This window comes from Carassius carassius, chromosome 3, assembly GCF_963082965.1.
Source record: "Carassius carassius chromosome 3, fCarCar2.1, whole genome shotgun sequence".
In the NCBI taxonomy this organism is placed as follows: domain Eukaryota; kingdom Metazoa; phylum Chordata; class Actinopteri; order Cypriniformes; family Cyprinidae; genus Carassius; species Carassius carassius.
This window is the reverse complement of record NC_081757.1, coordinates 38,676,525-38,700,559: the sequence shown is the minus strand read 5'-3', so window position 1 is coordinate 38,700,559 and position 24,035 is coordinate 38,676,525. Positions and strand designations below refer to the sequence as shown.

Here is a 24,035-nt window from a genome sequence, read left to right as displayed (position 1 = left end):
TTTCAGCAAAATGTGGACCTTTCTTTATTTTGAGAAATTTCTGAGAACTGCAAAGAATGCTTCAGAGGTGCAAGTACAGTAAATGCTAAATTAAAAAACCTAAAAACTTTAAGCCATTTTAGAGTTAAGGCTTATTTGCATCAAAGAGTGTAACTATAATGATAACAATAATAAATGATATATATATTTTTTTTAAATCACTCTAATTCTATGTTAATCCCACTTTAAAGAGCTTTTTTGCAGTTGACATGTTTAGGTTTAGCATTTGTATTCAGTTGTTGTTTTCATTTTATTTTTTATGTTTATTACCCTCATGTGAGGTCATTTCTTCATTGCGATCAATGGACTACACCAGGATCACATGACTTCACCGTCACCACCAACTCTTTCAGTCTTTCTCCAATACATCATGACCACAGGCCTTCTTCAGTCAAAGGTCTTGCTAAACTAGGTTACCTAAACCTTTACGTCATGATTTTAGCATAACTGAATGCTGTATTAACCAATCAGCATACATTTCATAAAAAAAAGTTTAAACACACTAGCCCATTGCAATTTCTGTCCTAACAATACAAGCCCCTTGTTAATATAATTCAACATGAAAAAAGCTTCAAAAGCACTCTCTGGAGGCCTTCTAATAATCCTCTAAAGACACTGCTTAGATGCTGGAATCAATTACTCATAATGACCAGGAAATCAATAGAAGCTCAGATCAGATGCTTGGCCAGCAAGAGTCAAGCATTTAGCAGCTATTTCAGTGGTTCCTCTCCTCACCCGTTTGTATTTGTGAGTAAACAGCGGTTCTGGCTCGGTGAAGCTGAAATGGATGAAGGGAGGGATCAGAAGGAAACTCAGGGGAAGGTAATTGCAGTGGGCCGCTAATGGTGGGGACACCGCTATTCAGGACACCTTCGCGCAGGACGCTCGATTGCACAGGTGTTCTTCTCTGTTATTTCTGCTCTCAAAGGCACTTCTCTGATGAAGACACACTCGCCATGTAATCCCCTACCTCTAGTGATAATGGGGCGGCAGAAAATGCGTCAGAACAAAGGTTTATCGAAAAGCAATTGTTGCAGACTCTCCTAAAGACATGCTTCGTATTTAACACCGGCACTTAACACCAGCCAAAGTATATGATAGGAGTACAAAAACACTTCATATGCCAGACATGCTGCAATGCAGGTCTGCACTTTAGAAGGGAGAAAAAAATAATAAGACTACCAAACAAACAGTATACAATATTTTAGGACTGCTCAGACACTTCTGTGCTTCTCAGTATGACATTTTTTGTGAAATTACAAAAATAAAACAGCTTTCTGGACTACATTGTGTCACAAAAACTAGTAACTTTAAACAGATACCAACCCTTGAAGTAAATTTAGTTTTGGCAAAATAGTTACTAATACAGATTTTGTGCATGTTAAAATTCGCTATGCTGATCAACAGAAAGCTGCTTGCTTTGAAAATGACTAGTGAGTGAGCCAGGATTTACATAAGATACACTATTGAGAATGGACCTTTTCAGAAATATTGCTATAGAAATATTGTCACCTTTAAACTGAATGTTTATAGTTGAATATTCACCAAAACCTTGAAGGGAGTGAAATGTGTCTAAATAAACAGAATAAGCTTCGAACATGCATTTATGAAACCTGAGCAAATTCAGCTAAATGAATTTTGTAAGCCATAAAACCATTCTTGTATAATCATAGAATTCCGATTGATATGTAAGAATGTATTGATGAATGATAGTCACAGAAATGTGTTCAGCTTATGATTTATGAATGGGGCCCAATGCCACAATCACCTTGTCAAATGTGGCTATATTTATAACTTATATAACTATTACATACAACTTTTAGAAATGGCTTTATGAAGTTAAACTATATGCAGAACATGTCAAGGAAATTAAACACTGATTACAAACACTGTAAGCGGTGATTGACAAGTCATTTAGCTTTGTGTGAGTGTGATATTTCTATTTTTGGGATGGTTTTCCATTTATGGTACACTGAAAAATAGGGGTGATTTCACAGGGAGTTCATCTTGTAGTCATGTTGGCCTAAACCTCTACAGTGAAAAACTATTTCGGCGACCTACAAATTAAAACATTAGAAAATCTCTTTTAATCGACATGCACATGTTACTTCTTAATAAAAGCCATCTTCTGCTTTGATAGGCTATAATTCTCCAGCAGCCTGATTGTTGTCAATACACTTTAAGAATGATGAGACAGCATTAAATCTTTTATTAGATGAACATTTCTGCTATCATCAAAATATATAAATGTATGCATTTGGTAGACGAATCCAAAGATTCTCAGTGACTTACATTGCATTTGGGCAGACAATTTATCAGTTCATGCATTCCCTGTGATGCTTGGCATTGCTAGTTCATTGAAAAAACTGTTCTAAGACCATTGTAGCAAAAATATCAAAGAGTGACCAAAGCGATTTGGAAATTTACATGTACACTCATATCACAATAAATTGATATCACAATATATTCCACATATTTGTTTATTTTCCATAACCATATTTATCATAAAATAATTATATATATTTTTAAATCATCTTGCAGACTTAATAAATATTCATACTCAATTTCAAACATGAAAGATACAAAAAAAAAAAATTATATATATATATACATACACATACAGTGGCTACAATAAGTATTGAACACATCACAATTTTTCTCAGAAAATATATTTCTAAAGGTGCTGTTGACATGAAATTTTCACCAGATGTCTGGAACAACCAAATTAATCCATACATATAAAATAAAACAAAACAAATAAGTTCAGAAATTAATTATAAAATGGAATGAGATGGGAAAAGTATTGAACAGATGAAGAAAGGGAGAAACAAAAAGGCATGGAAAGTGAAGACACCAGCTGAAATCTGTTAATTATTAGAAAGCAATCCTGCCCTTCGTCAGTGGAAATTAATATTAGCTGGTTTAGTCCCAACACCTACAGTACCAGGATGATGAAGATGAAACAAGGGTGGAAATTTCAGCAAGACAATGATCCCAAACACAGCCAAGAAACTCTCGATTGGTTTCAGAGAAAGAAAATAAAAAGCTGCTAGAATGGTCAGCCAATCACCTGACTTGAATCCAACAGAAAATAAGATCAGAGTTCACAGAAGAGGCCCACAGGACCTTCAAGATTTGAAGACTGTGTGGAAGAATGGGTCACAATCACACCTGAGCGACGCATGCCACTAGTTTCTCCCAACAGGAGACGTCTTCAAGCTGACATTACCAACAAACAAGGGCTTTTGTAGGAAGTATTAAATAAATTTCAGTATTTCAATACTTTTCCATGTGTCATTCCATTTTATTACACATAACTTAATTTCTGAACTTATTTGATTTGTTTTATTTGTATGTAAGGATTACTTTGGTTGTTACCGACATCTGGTGAAAATATCATGTTAACAGTAATTTCAGAAACGCATTAACTGCGGAAAATGGTGACATGTTCAATGCTTATTTTACCCGCTGTGTATATATGTGTATATATATATATATATATATATATATATATATATATATATATATATATATATATATATATATATATATATATATATATATATATAGCAAGATAATACTGATAAGATTGTCTTTGTATTGAGCATTTTGGTAGTTTGATTAAATCAAAACATTTCTGTCACTCCACATTCCTGTACTTGGTGAAGAGGTTGTAGAGGACCCTCAGTGTGGACTTGAGGTCACAGTTGACAATGTCTGAGGAGACAAACAAAAGATATGATCATGATCGTGGTCTGTAATGAGGCGACTGTACAGACAGTTCATTTCAATATGAAACATTCCCCATCCTCCCTCTCTCAACATACCTCCAATCTCATACAACTGCTTATGTCAAGTGCTGCTTCTAAAAAAAACATTAACAACTAGATTTCTACTTTCTTTGAAGAAAAATGTGCACTGTCACCCTATTGGAGCAAATGTTTTAGTATTACAATTGTTGACATTAAATACTTTTAAAGTTGAAAGTGTCCAGCAGTGTGACAGGGGAACCAGTTCTCACTACTAAGTAACTATTAACTATGACTTTTGGCTCACTGAACTCCTAATTACTGATAATTATTTAGGCTGCATTTACACTGCAGGTCTTGATGCCCAAATCCGATTTTCTGACTATATTCGATTTTTTTGATGACCCGCTTACATCATCTTTTAAAAGTGTCCCGTATCCGATTTTTGCATTTACACTATACACTGCTGAAACTACCAAACATAGACGTTCTGACCCGGAAAATGAAGTAAAACAGCACGAAATACAATGGATGCAGATGCAAATAAAATTATACAGTGTTTTGCTTTCCACAAGATTTTGAAAAGTCAACAAAGAAATCAGCAAAACATTGGTCTCGTACGGCGGAGAAAAAAAGAGGAGGCCTTGTTGCAGCCTGGGCGAATTTCGTGCCTAAAATAAGTCATGTGATCTCAGTTGGTGCTGTCCACCTGAGTTGACGTCACTTTTTTAATGACGTATGACTCGCATTTACTGGGGAATATCCGATTTGTCTGCTTACATGGCACACGCAAATGCACGTATCCGATTCATATCCGATTTATTACTACATATGAATGAGGCCTGAATCCGGTCTGAGAATATCGGAATCCATGCGTTTTTTTCCTGCTTACACGTTCATCAGTCATATCTGATCATTGCCACATGAGAGGAAAAAATCGCAATTGGGTCACTTGAACCATGCAGTGTAAATGGGGCCTTAGTTAGTAAGGATTTAAAATATGATCATGCAGAATAATGCATTCATTAATAAGTGCTGTATAAGTACTAATAAACAGTCAATATGTTACTAATATGCATGCTAATAAGTAACTAGTTAATAGTGAGAATAATTTTTTATCCTGAATCTAAAACTATTTAAACAACACTGCTGTGCAACCAGTTTTCTTTATTTTAGACATTAACAGCAAACATATTTCGGTACTGGTGTATTTTGCATTATGCCTCATTTAGTGAGAACCGCCCATGAGGCTTATTCTCAGTTAGATCATGGGCGCCAAATTATCCAGATGTTGTATAAGCCCTGAGATTTGACTTGTGAGAGAAACTCTGCTGCAGCAGCAAATTAAATGCAATTGTAAATGCAGCATGCATTCGGGACATTCGCCAAGCCTTTTGGGTAAAGCAACTACAGCACAACTCCAGCCCATTCACATTCATTTAGATTCAACAGCAACAGGACAGGAGGCAATGAAGAGATCAATTACACTGATACACATGGCAAATCCTCTTAACTACAATAAACTACTGCAATCAGGCAACATGCCATGTTCCTTAGAAATCAAGCACTGTGAAACCTGCTACACAAAACACAAGCACACCTGATCTCCAGTCTTATTAGAGCATGGAAGTTTACCTTCTGGCCTGGGCTTTGGCTTCTCCATTTTGCCATCTTGCATCAGCTCAAAGGAAAATGAAACATTGTGCACCTAAAGCATACAATGCATAACACTGATGAGAAATAAACAACAATTTTAATACAAATAGTGGTGCTAAAATGTCGTTTATATAATGTATAATATATCAGTCCATGAACCCCCCAGGAATGTGTGAAGAAGGTCCATGGACAGATAAAAAAAATATACGGTAAGAGTGTCTTTACAAAATGTTTACGTTAATTTTGTATTAAAGTCAGTATGAAATAAAATAAAAAGTATGCATATTACTTACTGTGAACAATTAATCCTCTTTACAAACCTTTTCTGATTTCTGTCCTCGAAAAAGTCAATTTCACCAAAATGTTCAAGTTTCAGAGAGTTCAATTAAAGACATTGTAAAAGCAATACATATTAATTGAGTTTTCTGAAGAGACATCACTGCTTTGTGTGATAAACTATTATTCACATATAAACATTAATGATCAATACACATACAAAGAGAACATAAAATATGTGACCCTGGACCACCAGTCTTAAGTGTAAATTTTTATAAATTGAGATGAATAAATAAGCTTTACATTGATGTATGGTTTATTAGGATCGGACAATATTTGGCCGAGATACAACTATTTGAAAATCTGGAGTCTGAGGGTGCAAAAAAATCTAAAAACAGAGAGACAATCCCCTTTGAAATTTTCCAAATGAATTCTTAGCAATGCATATTACTAATCAAAAATTAAGTTTTTATATATTTACGGTAGGAAATTAACAAAATATCTTCATGGAACACGATCTTAACTTAATATCATAAAAGAAATAAAAGAAAAATCGATCATTTTGACCCATTCAATGTTTTTTTTGGCTATTGCTACGAATATACCCCATCAACTTAAAGGGATATTTACTCCAATATCCCAGAGTAATTCATGTACTCAAACAGTACACTGACTGAACTGGGGTGAAGACAGAACTAAAGATGAACACTGAGCCGAGCCAGATAATGAACAAAAGATTTACTCGTTCTCTGCAGTGAACGGTCTCACAACAGACACGGATGAGAAGACAATGCTAAATAAAGTCATAGTTTTTGCTATTTTTGGACCAAAATGTATTTTCGATGCTTCAAAAAATTCTAACTGACCCTCTGATGTCACATGGACTACTTTGATGATGTTTTTCTTACCTTTCTGGACATGTACAGTATCCCGTACACACAGCTTCAATGGAGGGACAGAGAGCTCTCGGACTAAATCTAAATTATCTTAAACTGTGTTCCAAAGATAAACGGAGGTCTCACGGGTTTGGAACAACATGAGGGTAAGTTATTAATGACATAATTTTAATATTTGGGTGAACTACCCCTTTAAGACTGGTTTTGTGCTCCAGGGTCACATATGGCAAATTAAAGCAAGTCTGAACATACATCTGACAAGTTTCAATAAAAACATCTTTCAAATTTGTGTTTGGAAAGTGAATGACTATTTTTTTAGCCTCACTTTTAACATCCAGTTAATAATTCTAGATTTTTGGGGGGGTTTTTTCATTTAATTTATGTTTCCTGTGAAAGGTTATTATGTTTAAATTATTAACCACACTCTCACAATAATTTACAGTACCTTATGATCAAAGTTTTCAGGGATGAGGAAGAAGTTATAGAGGGGCACAAAGTATCCTTCTAGGAGTCCCATCAGTAAGACCAGGTACACACCATCAGCAAACTACAGGAGATCACAAACACTGACATCTCAGTTTTTGAACATCTCTCCTTACTGATATTCAACTCAACTCCAGTCATGGTCATGTTACCTGAGTTTCCAGCTCTGACACCTCCAGGTTCAATTTGTTTAAGTGCTTGTTCACAAATGTAATAAGAGTCTGATAAAAAGACCAAGAGATCAGAGTCAGACCGTCAAAGCTCTCCGTTTGTAAAGCCTCTTAATAAATAGAGTGAAATGTGCACTTGCCTTTTTCACCACATTCAGTTTATCTGGTGCATGGTCAAAAAGGGTATCAAAGGCATCTCGCTCTGTGAAATAAAACATCATTTCTCAAATGCAAGACCTTAAGCACTAGTGAAGGTATAACAAGTCCAATTTTATTTTTATCATTTTACAAAGCATGCTAAGATGTACAGTGGTTGCAAAACAGATCTGAACACTAAAGCTAAAATGTGGACACTAAAATACAAAAATGTCAGAAAATAGGATTTATATTAAACCAAGTGGCACCAGCAAAACAAATACAGATGTTAAACATTTTTTCAGATTAACTGCAATTAGTTTAACAAACTGGTCTGAAGTTGACTGAAGTCAGTTCTTAACTAAAAACATGATCCACTTAAGTTTGACAACCATGAAATCCTTAAAACCATAATTTTTGTCTTAGTGTTGATAAGTATATCCATTGGTTTATTTAACTAATATTTCTGATCCAGAGCCATAATTTGACAAAATAACCGTTTTCTAATTTTGCTGCTCTGCACTACATATTTTTCCTGTCCACGTTTATTTTGATATCTTTTCTTCTTATAATTAAATAGCTATATATTTTATTTTACTTACATATTTAATTCATAAATTAAATAACGATATGATTATATTATATGGTTATTATATCATTATTATTAAAATATGTTGATTATATAATATAATAATATATGAAACTATATTAAATGATTTTGCTATTGTACAATTGCTTATGCAGATCGATCGATAGATAGATAGATAGATCGATAGATAGATAGATAGATAGATAGATAGATAGATAGATAGATAGATAGATAGATAGATAATGTATTGGCATTAGTTGCAATTGTGAAAATGTTTTTCGGGCCGCTGTAACTGAATTTAAGATATGCAAATGATATATAATACATACCATATATTCCAGACAATGCCCTATGGGGAAGGAAAAGAGCATTTTTATTTCAATATCAATTTGGGAAACAAAAGAGTTCAACGATGTATTTATGTCTGAATGAAAGGGTTTTACAAACAGTCTAAATGGCAAAATAACAGCCAAATTCAGAGGGACATATCAAGAGTGCCAGGATGAAAGGCAAACAAAAAGATTAGGGGGGCAGGGAATGCTCCGGCCCCAAGAGCGGGCCGATCAAACAGAGCTGGGTTCCATGATATTGGGCTAGTGGATGTCTGCCCAGCAGCAGCTCGTTTCCACACAGTCAGTTCTGCCCCGGCAGAGGCATGTCTCAGCAGCTGCTGCCCGAGTCCACATCAGAAGCCAAGGAGCTGCTCTCGGCCTTATCTCCCAAGCTGATTCGAGCCCGCTGGACCGCTGTTAATCAGTAGCAGAAGTGAAGAGCTGGAAGAGCAACAGCTTTGGTGCTCAACCTCTAGAACCACTGCAAAGCTGCTCAGAAGCAGAAGGATCCAGCTCATGACCAACACACACACACACCCTGTACACCACTGCTCCATGACTGGTATGTCACTGCATGTTCCATCCACTTTATACTTCAACACATAGACCAAACACACAGTATACTATAATATTAAACAATACGCTATCTGCTTTATATGTGTACTCTGTCATGCTTATTGTTCAGAATCATACATTTCATTCAAAAGGATCTGTTTTTGTTTTGCAAAAGGTATTAGCAGTATAAATGCATTTATGGCATAGATTGACATTAGTGCATTCCCTTGTGAAAAAGTATGTTAAATTTAGCATGCTGTTAAAAAGAGGAAATAATATATTATTGTTATGAGGGAAAAATATACTTTAAAAGATTATTCTTGAATGCAATCTGAATTACATTTAAATGGTTAACATTTATATTAAATGCAATAAGTTGACCTTAAGAGGGTATTTCAAAATAAAAATGTAATCAAATATTTGTAATGATAAATTGAATTTATAATTTTGTACATATACATTACGATGTTAAATTCTAATAACATCTAATATCAAATAAGACACTATAGCTTAAATTAATAATGATTTTGCTAGTACTTTAGCTTTATGTTAATCAACACATCACAACAACTGTACTTCTTTCAAGTGCAACAAAATATTAAAACATAATGATTCAAAATGAATTTTAAAGTAAAACTTTTGATTTGACATTATTACAATACGGTCTTTTCAAAAGTGCAATTACGGGTATTAAGAAAAATATTCATAAAAGTGTGCACTCTTTGAGTACTGTACATTTACGTGACCTTTTCATTAATATCTTACATATATATATATATATATATATATATATATATATATATATATAAAGGTTTGAAATATACTACATGGGTTCTGCATCATGAACTAATAATTAATAATAGTAAACTAATAAGAGCCTTTTTAACAGAATTTATTCATCTTGGTAAATATAAATGTAATGTTTATTTATAATTTACATTTTGTTCATTGTTAGTTCACAATAGTGCATAAACTAATGCTGTATATTGTGTTAATGTTTGCAATCCTATTGTAAATGTCTATTCCTTTCTTTGCAATGCTGTAAGCAATTATAAAAAACATACCCTATGTTGCCTGTAATTTCCTCCTGAATCTGCCGAGACTGAAGTATTCCCTCACGTTTCTGTTAGGATAGAGAAAAATGTTCTAAATAATGTGAAGTGGGCAAGAAACAGTTAATAATCTTCTATAATGCTATGTTTGTAATCTAATATCAGAAAATTTGCATGATAAAGTTTCTGCATTTGTTACTATTATACACAATCAAAATGATATCAATGTAAATGTAAAATTGTTCTTACGTTAATTGCCACATTAAAAACAAATTACATTAGAATGGATTTATGACCAAAGTTTTACAATTAAAACACACTGTAACAAAATCGGTGAATGAAACAATATTGTAACTGAGAAGCATAAGGCAGATGAATAAGCTATAAATTATGAACAGAAAATAAAAGCACCTGAACCACTACAACTTGAATGGACACATGGTCTGGGAGTCTGATAGGGGCTCGGAAATGCTGAGAAAGAGCCACCAGCAGGTGCAGAATGGCCACAATGTTCTTAGCATGAACAGCTGAGAAATACACAAAGGAATAAACAGCAGGAGCAAAAAATGAAATGCCTTCTGAATGTATACTAATGTTACATATTCTACATATAATGAAAAGAAAGATCAGCAGTGAAACATGCTAAATCTTATTTCCATCAGTGGTTTTCATCTGGTGGATCACAACCCAGTTATTATTGGCAGCAATGAAAAGTATTTATAAAAAAGTAAATACAGTGTTTAAAATATATCATGCGTATGGAAAAAAAGAGGCCAAAGCTACATACTGTCAACATTCCATTTAATGTTCCTGGAGGAAACTTTGAGAGTGTCATTGATCTTTTCCAGAACCGTCTGCAGCTTCTGTTTCTGACCGATCTCACACTGCGTCACCTCAGCCACATTCAGCTTCTCTCCCTCCAGGTTCTCTGGGAATACAAACACAATTTAAAATAGCCTACTGGGTCTTACTGGAACAACAATATAGGCTCTTTTCCAGAGCAGATTCCTCACCAAAGAGTTTTTGAAGAATCTGCCCATCATAGAGGTCCTCGGTTAGATCTTTAACAATGATTCTCTCTCCCACCAACACGTCATTGATCCAGTCAATGAGCACCTGTCATTAAAGACCAGAGGAGTGGAGATGCTTGAGAGCTTTGAAGAATGACTAATTGAAAATGTATGAACAAATCAATTGTACAGCAAAACTACACTTTTTAGTTACAAGTTGGCCACCATTGCTTCCTTTAGTTGCTCTATTAGATTAGATAGATAACATTCAAATATTGTTTCCTGTTATTCCAAGTATTATATACAATTATAAATATACTGTACATACTGCACTGAAAAAGTTTGGTCGAGAATTTACTTTCACTTAGAAAGTAATAAGTAAATATTAATAACACAACATTATATATTTAACCTTAGATCAAGAATTGAACGTGGGTCCCTTTGCATGATTGATGACATTAGTAACGCTAGACAAACTTGTATTATATTTCAGAGTTGGAAGATGAAGCTCTGAGTGAACCTCTTACCAAAATACCAAAACTAGTGAAGAAGATCGAAGAAGGTGTTGGTATTACAGTCATGTTGGAGCTGATTTACCTTCAATAGCTCTTGGAGTTTGGGATCATTCCTTGAGTTGGGATCAACCATGGTACGGATTTCATTCTCATCTTTTGAGAGAGAAATAGGAAATACAGCAGATTTTAGTATGACTAGGGTTGCATTTTGAAGACTGTTAACTTTCCATGGGAATTAATGGGAATATAAGGGAATTAATGGGAATAAACAAGAAATGTAGTTGAGAAAAAAAAATCTTGCAGCATAATCTTGGTTAAAACAGCCTGATTTAAAGTAATTTCAGTTTAATTTCTACCCTACACATTGCTCAGGCACATGCACACTGCTTACTGCAGGGTTATTGAGGCCACACCTCCTACATGCACTGTGCTTTTCTCCATAATATGAACAGATCATTTCTTGAATCCTACACACAAAATATCAAAATGTCCATCTTGGTAAGTATTAATGTAAATTACATGAATATTTCTAAAAAAGTTTAAAATGTCTTTGTGATGTGTAATATACTGTGCAACTAAATTAAGCTATACCATTGTAAAAACAAATACACTGGCTGAACAAACCATAGACTGGAACAAACATTTAGGTGAGATAATAAAACAGAAATCTTAAAAATTACCCTCCCCTACATAAAATACCCCCTAGTCACCCAAGAGGGGGATTCCCCTCCATTTTCTCAGAAGACACACTTGCTGCATTTAAGTCCAAAGACTACATCCAAGCTTTGATATTTAAAATATATTTGATAAAAAAAACTGCAGAATACAACCATAGTATTGCGCAGTGTTACTGGGATTACAATTTAAAATAATGGTTTTCCGTTTTAAATATATTTTAAAATATGTTTTTCTGTGATGCAAAGCTGAATTTTGAACATTATTCCTGCAGGTAAGTATTTTTTCTCTCTTTTAAAAAAAAAATACTTTTATTCAACAAGGATGTGTTAAAAAGTAAAGACTTATATTGTTAGAAAAGATTTAGATTTTGAATAAACACGGTTCACTCATCATTCATCAATAAATCCTGAAAAAAGCATCACAGATTTCACTTTTTATTTTTTTTAAATTTGTATTAGTTTGCATGCACATGAGCCTATGATCAAACAAAATGTTTATTTATTTTTATATATATATATATATATAGTGGGTACGGAAAGTATTCAGACCCCCTTAAATTTTTCACTCTTTGTTATATTGCAGCCATTTGCTAAAATCATTTAAGTTCATTTTTTTCCCTCATTAATGTACACACAGCACCCCATATTGACAGAAAAACACAATTGTTGACATTTTAGCACATTTATTAAAAAAGAAAAACTGAAATATCACATGGTCCTAAGTATTCAGACCCTTTGCTCAGTATTCAGTAGAAGCACCCTTTTGATCTAATACAGCCAGGAGTCTTTTTGGGAAAGATGCAACAAGTTTTCCACACCTGGATTTGGGGATCCTCTGCCATTCCTCCTTGCAGATCCTCTCCAGTTCTGTCAGGTTGAATGGTGAACATTGGTGGACAGCCTTTTTCAGGTCTCTCCTGAGATGCTCAATTGAGTTTAAGTCAGGGCTCTGGCTGGGCCATTCAAGAACAGTCACGGAGTTCTTGTGAAGCCACTCTTACCTTAGTTTAGCTGTGTGCTTTGGGTCAATGTCTTGTCGGAAGGTAAACTTTCAGCTCAGTCTGAGGTCCTGAGCACAACGGAGAAGGTTTTCGTCCATGAGATCCCTGTACTTGGCCGCATTCATCTTTCCCTTGATTGCAACCAGTCGTCCTGTCCCTGCAGCTGAAAAACACCCCCACAGCATCATGCTGCCACCACCATGCCTCACTGTTGGGGCTGTATTGGACATGTGATGAGCAGTGCCTGGTTTTCTCCACACATACCGCCTAGAATTCAGGCCAAAAAGTTCTATCTTGGTCTCATCAGACCAGAGAATCCTTCAGGTGTTTTTTTAGCAAACTCCATGGGAGCTTTCATGTGTCTTGCACTGAGGAGAGGCTTCCGTCGGGTCACTCTGCCATAAAGCCCCGACTGGTGGAGGGCTGCAGTGATGGTTGACTTTCTACAACATTCTCCCACCTCCCGACTGCACCTCTGGAGCTCAGCCACAGTGATCTTTGGGTTCTTCTTTACCTCTCTCACCAAGGCTCTTCTCCCCGATAGCTCAGTTTGGCCAGACAGCCAGCTCTAGGAAGGGTTCTGGTCATCCCAAACGTCGTCCATGTAAGGATTATGGAGGCCACTGTGCTCTTAAGAACCTTAAGTGCAGCAGAATTCTTTTTGTAACCTGGGCCAGATCTGTGCCTTCTGTGTCTGAGCTTTTCAGGCAGTTCCTTTGACCTCATGATTCTCATTTGCTCTGACATGCACTGTGAGCTGTAAGGTCTTATATAGACAGGTGTGTGGCTTTCCTAATCAAATCCAATCAGTATAATCAAACACAGCTGGACTCAAATGAAGGTGTAGAACCATCTCAAGGAAGATCAGAAGAAATGGACAGCACCGGAGATAAATATATGAGTGTCACAGCAAAGGGTCTGAATACTGAGGACCATGTGATATTGCAGTTCCCTTTCGAAAGGGAACGAGACACTACGTCAGAATGACGCTTTGGGGAACGCCTCAGGCGTGACAGGTGTCTGAAATCACTATCAAATCACGGCAATCATAATGACCGGCGACAGCCCGTGAATCATTAACGTGAATGATTAACGTGCGACCTGCAAGTATAAAAGGGAGCCTTGCAAACATGACAAACATCTTTTCGTCTTCAGGGACTGTCTGTTTGATATCGCTGGAAAAGTCGGCAAAGAAAATGAAACGCACGGAGAAGGCTGAAAGCTTCAGGAAGTGTGCGGATCCGTGCCCAAGGTATTTGACGCCGGGTGATTCACACGAACTGTGCGTTCTCTGTCTGGGCAAAGAGCATGCACAAGCGGCTCTTGAGGGAGCTGTCTGTGCAAATTGTGAGCGTTTTGCTTTGAAAACGCTCCGCTCTCGTCTAGCCTTCTTCTCGAGTGAGGAGGGCTCACCATCTGTACCTCGTGGCTCAGGTCCCGCTCGTGCTGAGGCAGAGCGGCGACTCGCGTCATGGGGTTCCCAGAGGGATCTCGCCGATCGTCTTGAGAGGGGTGTTAACCTCTCAGATGATTCGGCGGATGACGAGGGTGAGTTGCAGGTGGATGACGAAGAGGATTTTTCTCCTACTGTTCCTGCAACAGATGCTCTTCAGGACGGGCAGGTGATGGATGAGGAGGAGGTCATTCAGGTGGACCCTGAACCCTCTCAGCCACCCTGCCCCGTGTATGCTGAGCTGCTGGATGTAATGGAACGCGCCACTGACAGGTTGCAACTGCCATGGCGGCGCGTTAGGGGAGAAGTTGTTCGTGGCAGGCTGGACGATCGATTTCTCCCCGGCCATAGACCACCAGCTCAGGCGAGCCTTCCATTTCTTCCTGATCTCCATACTGAGATCGAGAGGGCATGGAAGAACCCATACTCTGCTCGGATCCACCGACATCAGCGGGCTAGTTTCGCTGATGTTGAGGGGATCGGCGAGTATGGGTATGTGTCGATGCCGCCCATTGACGAGACGTTTGCGAACCATCTCGTGTCTGGGCGGGCGTCGACACTGAGTGCTCCAGCCCTGCCATCCAAACCGCTCAAGACCACAGCGCGTTTGAATGGCAGAGCATACACGGCAGCGGGTCAGGCCGGTGCTGCCCTGCACACTATGGTGGTGTTGCAGGCGTACCAGGCCGACCTGCTGGGGGATCTCGACCAGGGGGCAGGGCTGTCCCCTGAGGCGGTGGCTGAGCTGCGCCGCACCACAGATCTTGCTCTCCGGGCCACTAAACAGACTGCCGCTTCGATCGGTCGATCGATGGCGGCAATGGTGGCCACGGAGAGGCATCTGTGGTTGAACCTGGCTGGCATCGGGGAGAAAGAGAAGGCCTTTCTCCTTGATGCACCGGTTTCGCCCTCTGAACTTTTTGGCACCTCCGTGGAGGCGGTGGTTGGAAAGTTCAGGGAGGCGAAGGCGCGCTCAGCGGCGTTTAAGACCTGTATACCGCTGAGATCCGGATCCGAGCCCAGACAGGCGGGAGAGCCTGGCCCTTCACGACCTGAGGGCCGTAGACAGGGCCAGAGAGCTAGTGTCGCCTCTCGTGCACCCCCTTCATGTAGGAGCAGGTCACAGAGGAGGCGTGACTCCCGCAGGAAAAAGAAGGATCTGAGGGAGGTGATCCAGTACAAACGATCACAGCGTTAGTGATGGATCATCTCCTGGAGGGCTGTTACTATCCTAGCCCTCTCCTCTTTTTCCCGACTCCCCAGGCGTTTCTTACACCAGGCCTGGGGCTGGGTCTAGGATGAGAACAGGGTTCTGATGGCCCGCCTCGGCTTGGTTGGTGAGAGCGCCTCTTTCAGGCATGTAAAGTGATGGCCCCCAGGTTCATAGAGAACTCTCTGGCGAGTCTTCACTCTGCACGCCGCAGGTGAACTGGTTGGTTTTTAATATAATTTCTGTGTGTATACTAACACTGATTTGTATTTCTCTAGAGACCTTGTTCCCTGTATAGACCTAGGGAGTCATTCTTAGAGGAGCAATGAGGTAAGGTATTGGAACTTCAGGGCCCTGAAGCCCCCCCCCCAGCTTGTGGCTAGAACGATTTAGGGAGAAGCTCAAAAAAAGATTTGACTCCCGTGTGAGTAGGTGATGGCCTTCCTGTCATGACATTTTTATGCGTGGTGGGCCACCACTCATTTCTATGTTAGCCTCAGGGCTTTAAGCCGCCTAGGGGTAGAGTAGTTGGTCTTCCTAAAAAAAAAAAAACTTTTTTACTTTAGGTCTAGACTGACGCTGGCGCTTCAGATAGATCTTATGTCCTACCTTTCGGTTTGTGACATTGGTATCCTGAGTACTTCGCTCCCCTGGCAGTAGGTTGAGTGTTTCACAGCCTCTGAATCAAGTAGGCTGTGGCTCCTCCGAGCCCTCAGGTAGATCTATGCTTGTAGGTCGGCCCTAACCCGGGCCGCCTCTGTAGCTGGCCTAGGCTATGTTTGGGATGTTGGAGGCGTTTTGCTAAGTATAGCTGCCGCATTTTATTATGTGTAGGCTTCCTCCCCGAGATTTCAGCCTCCTCCCTTAAATGGGAGTTGTTGGCCAAAGCCCGCCCCTTTCACTGCATTCAGGGGTGATAGAGTAATGCAGGGTGGTAGTTGAGGTATGATCCTTCAGGCGGGTCAGGCTGTCTTTCGCTCTGCGATGTGATAGTTTGCCAGACCCTGCCGAACAGAGCTACTTGTTTTTAGGCCTCTAGAGCTGGCTCCACTCAGCCCGTTGAGCTGAACCGCTCGGACGATGGGTGAAAGTTGGTTGGCTTGCAAGCAAGCTCCGCTCCCCCAGGCTGGGCACAGGACAAATCCCTGTCACCCTTTGGAGCCACTTGCAGGCCCGCTCCCTGTCTAACATTTCAGGGGCATATGGTGTTACTCCCCCGCTAACGCAGGGTAGTTTTGAGTAATCCATTCTCAGCTCTGTATTATCTACCTCACACCATGATGGCTCCAGTTGAGCAGGGAGTTCTAACTACATTTCATTCCGGTATTTGAACTCCGCTCCCTTGAAGCCAGAGCATTGCCATGAGCTGATGCCCTTGCATTTAGTAGGTAGGCCCTTAAAATGGGGCCTCCACTAGGCAGAGTGGCGTATGTTGTACTCCCCTGCTATGAGGGTATTGCTTTTTGCTGAGTACACTGCCTTTGGCAATGTGATTAGGTACCAGGATGCTGTAAGCGCTGTAGTAACAGTTTTTCTGCCTTGAAGGCTGCACAGTTAGGTAGTAGGCCCCAGCAGGCCTCCTTGACTGGGTAACCCCTAAGATAGGGCTCCTAGGCCAGCTCACCTTTGGTGGTTGGCCCTGGTAGTTTGGGCAGAAGACTCACTACCGAGTAGTAGGTCTTAACAGGCCTCCTCGGAGGTGGGTCACAACATTGTAGAGCATACACTAGGTCAAAACTTTAGGAAAGTTTTTTATTAGTATGGTTCCAGCAGTGTTCATTAAAGTAGCAGAAAGACTCGCTATCAGCTAGTAGGCTCGACCGGGCCTCCCTGTTAGGCGAGTCCCCAGCAGCAGTACACATCCAGCTGATTAGACCGTTTCAGGAAGTAGGCCTCTTCAGGCCTCCCTGAAGATGGGCTCCCACATTTTTTGTGGAGATCAGGTAGTAGGCTTTACTAGGCCTCCCTGAGGGCTGAATCCCTCATACTGTGGTACTAAGTGGCCCTGAGGTTGAACTATCAGGTAGTAGGCCTCATAAGGCCTCCCTGAAGGCAAAGCCCCATAGACAGTCAACTGGACTGCCAGTCTGGCCCACTGTCAGCTGTGGTTTTCAGGTAGTAGGCCTCTCCAGGCCTCCCTGAAAGTAAGCTCCTTCATGTCATGGTTCTCTGGTAGTAGGCCTCACCAGGCCTCCCTGGAGTTGAGTTCCAACATACTTTGAGTTTCCACTTAATGTGGGTTTTCTGGTAATGGGTAGTAGGCCTCTCTAGGCCTCTCTGTAAGCGAACTCCTATGTACTGTGGTAGGCTTCACTAGGCCTCCCTTAAGTTGAGCTCCCAGGTTTTGTGGTTGTCATGTAGTAGGCCTCTCCAGGCCTCTCTGTAAGTGAACTCCCATGCGCTGTGGTTATCAGGTAGTAGGCCTCACTAGGCCTCCCTGAAGTTGAGCTCCCACATACTGTGGTTATCATGTAGTAGGCCTCTCCAGGCCTCCTTGGAAGGTTAGCTCCCACTTACTGTGTGTTCCACTGAGCATGGTTTTTCAGGTAGTAGGCCTCTCCAGGCCTCTCTGAAAGTGAGCTCTCACGTTTTATGGTTATCAGATAGTAGGCTGCACCAGGCCTCTCTGATGGTGAGCTCCCACATACTGTGGTTGTCAGGTAGTAGGCCTCTCCAGGTCTCCCTGAGTAGTTTCACAGTGGTGCTGGGTTTTGTAAGCTAGTGGCCGCTTACTTTCAGTTTAGCAGACCTTATCAGGCAGCTACCAAAGGTGAGCTTGCGCCCTGGCTCGACTCAAGTTTTTATTCTCTGCTACGGGTTCCCTCCTGGAACCTCTTTATCTTGCTACAGCCTGGTTGCCTACCAGGTAGATCTAATGCTCCCCTCACTGAGGGTCAGTATGAGTATGTGGTCTCCTGAGTCTGATCAGTCGGTCGTAGGCCTCTCATGAGGCCTCCCAGTTAGATCAGTCCTTAGGCCCTCACAGGCCTCCTTAGTGTTTTGAAACACAAACACTGGGTTGATCCGTGGATCGAGTAGAGAAACTCCCCTCGCTGGCAAGGGTTGTAATGCACTATGCTGAGTCATACTCTCCAGGATATCCCGTCTCTGAGATCCGGTCCGAGTGGTTCACTGCCTGCTTCGCAGTCCCTCGGGTTGGATGCCTTCCTAAAGGCAAGTGTCCAGAGGCTCTGTCTTCGGACAGACAGGAAGTGGCCAGACTATAGTGTCTTGTATGGTGACACCAGGTCAGGCCTGCCTGGTGGCATTTCAGGTGGCATGTTCCCCTGAATAGTGACTGGCTGGGGTTCCCTCAGGTTCCCTAGCCACATTCCCTAGAAGGGACCCCTTCTAAGAAGTTGAAGTGTGGTCCTAGGCCCTTGAGCAGGCCCAGGTAGACCTTTCACTAAAACTATGTTTATGGAGGTTTTTCTGTGGTATCATATAGCTTGGGCTATGACCGTAGGGAGTGCTGTCACTGACAGCCCAGTGTGACCTGAGGGTGAGTGGTTCTAGCGTTTCATTTGAATTTGCTAGTTCCGTCAGTTGTCACTGCCGCTTGGCAGGCACTCCCCTTAGCATGGTGGCGTTGGTATATCGTTCCCCAAAGCGTCATTCTGACGTAGTGTAGAGTTCCCTTTCGAAAGGGAACGTCTCAGGTTACGACTGTAACCTATGTTCCCTGAGAACAGGGAACGAGACACTACGTCTTCCTGCCATGCCTCGGGGCCTGCCTGCAACAGTCCCTTCAGACGATAGGATGTTTGTCATGTTTGCAAGGCTCCCTTTTATACTTGCAGGTCGCACGTTAATCATTCACGTTAATGATTCACGGGCTGTCGCCGGTCATTATGATTGCCGTGATTTGATAGTGATTTCAGACACCTGTCACGCCTGAGGCGTTCCCCAAAGCGTCATTCTGACGTAGTGTCTCGTTCCCTGTTCTCAGGGAACATAGGTTACAGTCGTAACCTGAGACGTTTTTTTTTAAATAAATGTGCAGAAATGTCAACAATTGGGTTTTTCTGTCAGTATGGGGTGCTTTGTGTACATTAATTCTCCTAAATTTGGAATATTCCCAAAATTCTCTAAATTCCCAAGGAAAGTTTCCCAAAGATTTCAATTTACCAGAAATGTTCCGCCTCCTTGCAACTCTAAGTATGACAGAGTCATACTATCCTCATATATCATCAAATTCATCAGTTGAGACATTTTACCAAGCATGGTGTCTTCAGGGTCCAGCTCAAAGGGACTAGGGCTAAGGGGCAGGTTAATCGCATTCATTCCCTCCTCCTGGAGCTCAGACACTATAAAAGAAGAAATGCATCACTATATCAGTACTACTCTAGATAGATAAATTGAAAATTTATTCTCTTTAAGTACACTTAAGTGACCTTTTATTCAATCAATATATTTTCTGCAAGTAAAAAATACATTTTCAAGATTTAAAGAACACTATAAATGCACATTCAATACAATTAGGTGCACTTATTTTTTTTCAAGGGATTGTTATTCACTTTATTGACATGAATATGCTGTCTGTGGGAAATGTGTCATTAGTTGGTTTTCTACTGCTATAGTGGACATTGGACATGCAACTCTTAACCTTGTTAACAGATTAGTGATAGTTACTGCTTATAGATTAAGCCTCTAAATCTTGCTGTTGCATTGAATCTCTCATTTAATTGACCCTGTCTTCTATCCTGTGAATCAGTACATGTGGTGTCTCAACCAGCCCTCATGCAGACGATCTTCTAAACACCCTCTCTGTCTCCATCTGCCCAGTGGCCCCATCAATACTGGCCAATCAGTAAAGCAATGCTGCACCACATCTCTGTGAGAGGCAGTCCAGAAGAAGAATCGGTACAGATCCCTAGAGATATCGACATCCTGTTTTTAATCAACACTGAATCCTGCCGTAGCTGCTTCTAACATGCTTTAAACACGGTCAGTTGAGGGCAAGGGAAGCAACTTCCCGGCCTCTGAATAAACTTGCAGGTTTAGAACACATGTGTGCCAGCTGATTTACAGCTTGTAAATTAACTTTTAACATTTTCATTTCTCTTGGGGTGCCAGTTTGTATTTCTTGTTGTGGCATGAGGTTCTTTCTCTCTTCTTTTAGGCAGTGAATGTCTAAACCCACAAATAAACACAGCAGCAAACTAACTATATATCTTGTCACATGGGACAAAAAAAATAAAGCCTTCTACCCTTCTACACTAGCCTATATGAGTGACAAAGGATCAGCAGTGACATTCAGAATAGAGGATAAGACCAGATCTCACCCCACTAAGAAACTGATTTTAAGAATGAAATATGCAATTAAAAAAAATATGTTTAGATTGCCATTTTGAAATAAATAAATGAATTTGTCTGTTTGTTTGTTTACACAGGAAAAAATCTTAACCCTCATGTTGTGTTCTGATTATGTTGACCCAGACAGTATATTCCTTTAAAAAAAAAAACCTTGCCAAATGAACATTGCCACAGATTAACCACACACACACACACACACACACACACACACATATATATATATATATATATATATATAAGAGCAGATCAATTAAGTCTGATCAGTTATTTCCAGCCTCTGCTTATTGAAATAAATCTAATTTGAGATATACAAGCAAATTTAAACATTTTAAATTAGGTAAGGTATTTTTAGCACAGCACAGGGTTAATATTTTGTAAATATTTGAATTCCATTACTGATAAAGAATAACTGAATAGAATGAAACTCTGAAATATAATTTCAAATCAAGTTAAATGATGTTGTTATTATGAAATGTTTCTCACAGTATACATAGGGTAGAAAATAGAACATATAGGGAATAATATTTTCTTATTATTTACCCAACCTTTCACAATGAGTATTTGACAGCCACTTCTCTTCCTTATATGGTCACAGGAGAGACACTCACATAGTTGAGTCTACTGTAGATCAACAACAGTGCAACTGTACTTACACTTTACATTGTTATAAAAAAATAATACAAAAGAAAGAAATGTTTTTTTCTGAGATTAAAAGCACTTTTCAAGATGCCATAGCATAACTTACAGTAATTACTATACAGTATGTTACATTTTAATTTTTATGTAGCTACGTATTTAACGAGACTGCATTTCTGTATCACGTACTACACTGTAAAAATAAAATGAGACACAAATATACAGTGCAAGTGTTCAGAACTATACTGTAACCTAATCTGACAGATAGATGACTAAACTTCAACGATCTTAAAAGAGCAGAGAGATTTGTTTGACATGCATAGAATAAAAAATAAGACTAGGAGATCGGCTATCCATGGATTGAAGCTGAATTCACACCTTCTTTTGCCTTTTTCCTTCTTACTAAAGTTCCTCCAAGTTTTCCAAGAAAAGTCTCATCTTTTTTCCTGGAGGAAGGCGACTTCGGAGTCGGAGATTTCGGCGAGGACGGTGATTTCTGCGGCGAAGAAGCCATTTGTTGAGCTACACAATAAACGCGCCTCTTATCTAGACGTGCAGAGCGAATAACTGATTTAAAGTTGTGGAGGCTGCTTGAATTCCATCAAACGGAAGTGGAATTCCAAACATTCGAGTAATGACTCTTGCTTCCCTTCTGCACGAGCGCTGCTTCCCAGACTAGTCCCGCCCTGACTGATTGAACGCTACTTTCGCTTTATTGTCTTTTCTTATCAGAGGCTGTTTTTCTTTATAATCACATATCTCCATTACATGGCGTAAATGTTATAGTCACAGCAGTTATTTATTTATTTATTTTTATCACAAGCTCACAATATAAAATGGGAACATGGAGTAGATGTTGCACACTAAAATAAAAAGCATTTTACTGATTAGAGAATTGTACTGATAAACTCTTTATATATATATATATATATATATATATATATATATATATATATATATATATATTAAGAGTTTATCAGTACAATTCTCTAATCAGTAAAATGCTTTTAACTACAAGAACATTGTTTTGCTGGAAATTACATCATTTTGGTGGGAAAACGTCATTATTAGCAGTGATTTCCATGCATTCCATGTGATATTGGGGTTTTTAGTTGGTTTGTACCACTTTAAAGCACTCCATCCCGTTTGATAAAATTGCAATAAATTAATACGACGGTATTAACAATTCAAAAGAAGTTTAATGTGAAAGCTGCATGTAAATGGTCAATTCTTCACTGAACAATGGTAAGCTTAATATCCATCATAGTCAACCTGCTAATTTTCTCACGGAGTGTAATAATGAAGTTAAAGCCTCACCAGATCATGTTACTATACGTGTTATGTACTGTATATACTTATAGATATTTTATGGATATTTTAAAATGTTTAATCAATTTTTCACCTAGACTTATTTTGTTTCTTTCTGTGACATTTGACCATAGCAGGACAAAAGTAGCAATGTCTCAAGTCTATGCATTGAAAAAAAAGATGCATGAACAAGAAGAACATTAGTGACTGTACAGAAAATAAACATCTTAGGTTTTTGGGTTGTTGTTAATGCAAATGCAACTAATGCAACTTAGGTTGTCTATTTCTTTAATTTGAGCACTACTATTGCAAAGATTACTCTTCTTTACAAGTAACAAAGACAGCAAGCTGAAAAGAAACACTAAAAAATTAAAATTGAGAATTAAAAAATTGAAAATTTAGGACCTTCATTAAGATTTTTAAGAAAGATGCAAAAGCTGTTTTCAGCAACTGTGACCTGTACTGCTTCCTCAAGACACCTAATAATTAATTTACACTGATTTACCACCAGGCATGTTGATTTATTTACCATCTTATTGAAGTGCTATACTTGTTGCTGTTACTTTGTATTAGAGTATTTGTTTCTTTATATTCGTGGTTCTATAACGCCTTTAAGGAAGCAATCATTATGCTTTTTACTCATTTAGCCATGACTTACTACTTACGCCTCTAAAACTCATTTAGTACAATGAGAAGCTTGGTCTGACAAAGACCCCATTCAGTTTGTAAGCCTTTTCTCCTTCCCTCTGATACAATTATCTCCACAAAGCCATGTAAACAAGCAGCACAATGAACACAGCCTTTCCCTGGGCTGTCGTTAGAGCAGATTTTCCATGCAGTCATGCTCTAAAATCTTATGCACGGTCCTTTTGGAGACTGGGAGGAGCCCATGTATAACTCTTTTACCGCAGAAAAAGACCACCGCTCTGCCTTGACACATAGCCCTCAGCCTTTCTTCCTAGCTTTTATCACAGAGC

At 39.3% G+C, this 24,035-nt stretch overlaps 1 protein-coding gene across 1 annotated transcript; it reads right to left on the bottom strand.

Moving 5' to 3' along the window:
• Positions 1–3,581: 3,581 nt before the first annotated feature.
• LOC132126594 (alpha-parvin-like) lies at positions 3,582–22,441 on the bottom strand. The gene is made up of 13 exons (XM_059537956.1): positions 22,129–22,441; positions 20,016–20,105; positions 11,540–11,610; positions 10,946–11,048; positions 10,720–10,860; positions 10,344–10,459; positions 9,945–10,003; positions 8,323–8,342; positions 7,410–7,471; positions 7,252–7,320; positions 7,062–7,163; positions 5,424–5,496; positions 3,582–3,756 (listed from the first exon to the last, which is right to left on the bottom strand). Exons 1-13 carry the CDS (start codon positions 22,262–22,264, stop codon positions 3,680–3,682), a joined length of 1,119 nt encoding a protein of 372 aa, XP_059393939.1. The 5' UTR covers positions 22,265–22,441; the 3' UTR covers positions 3,582–3,679.
• Positions 22,442–24,035: the final 1,594 nt, after the last annotated feature.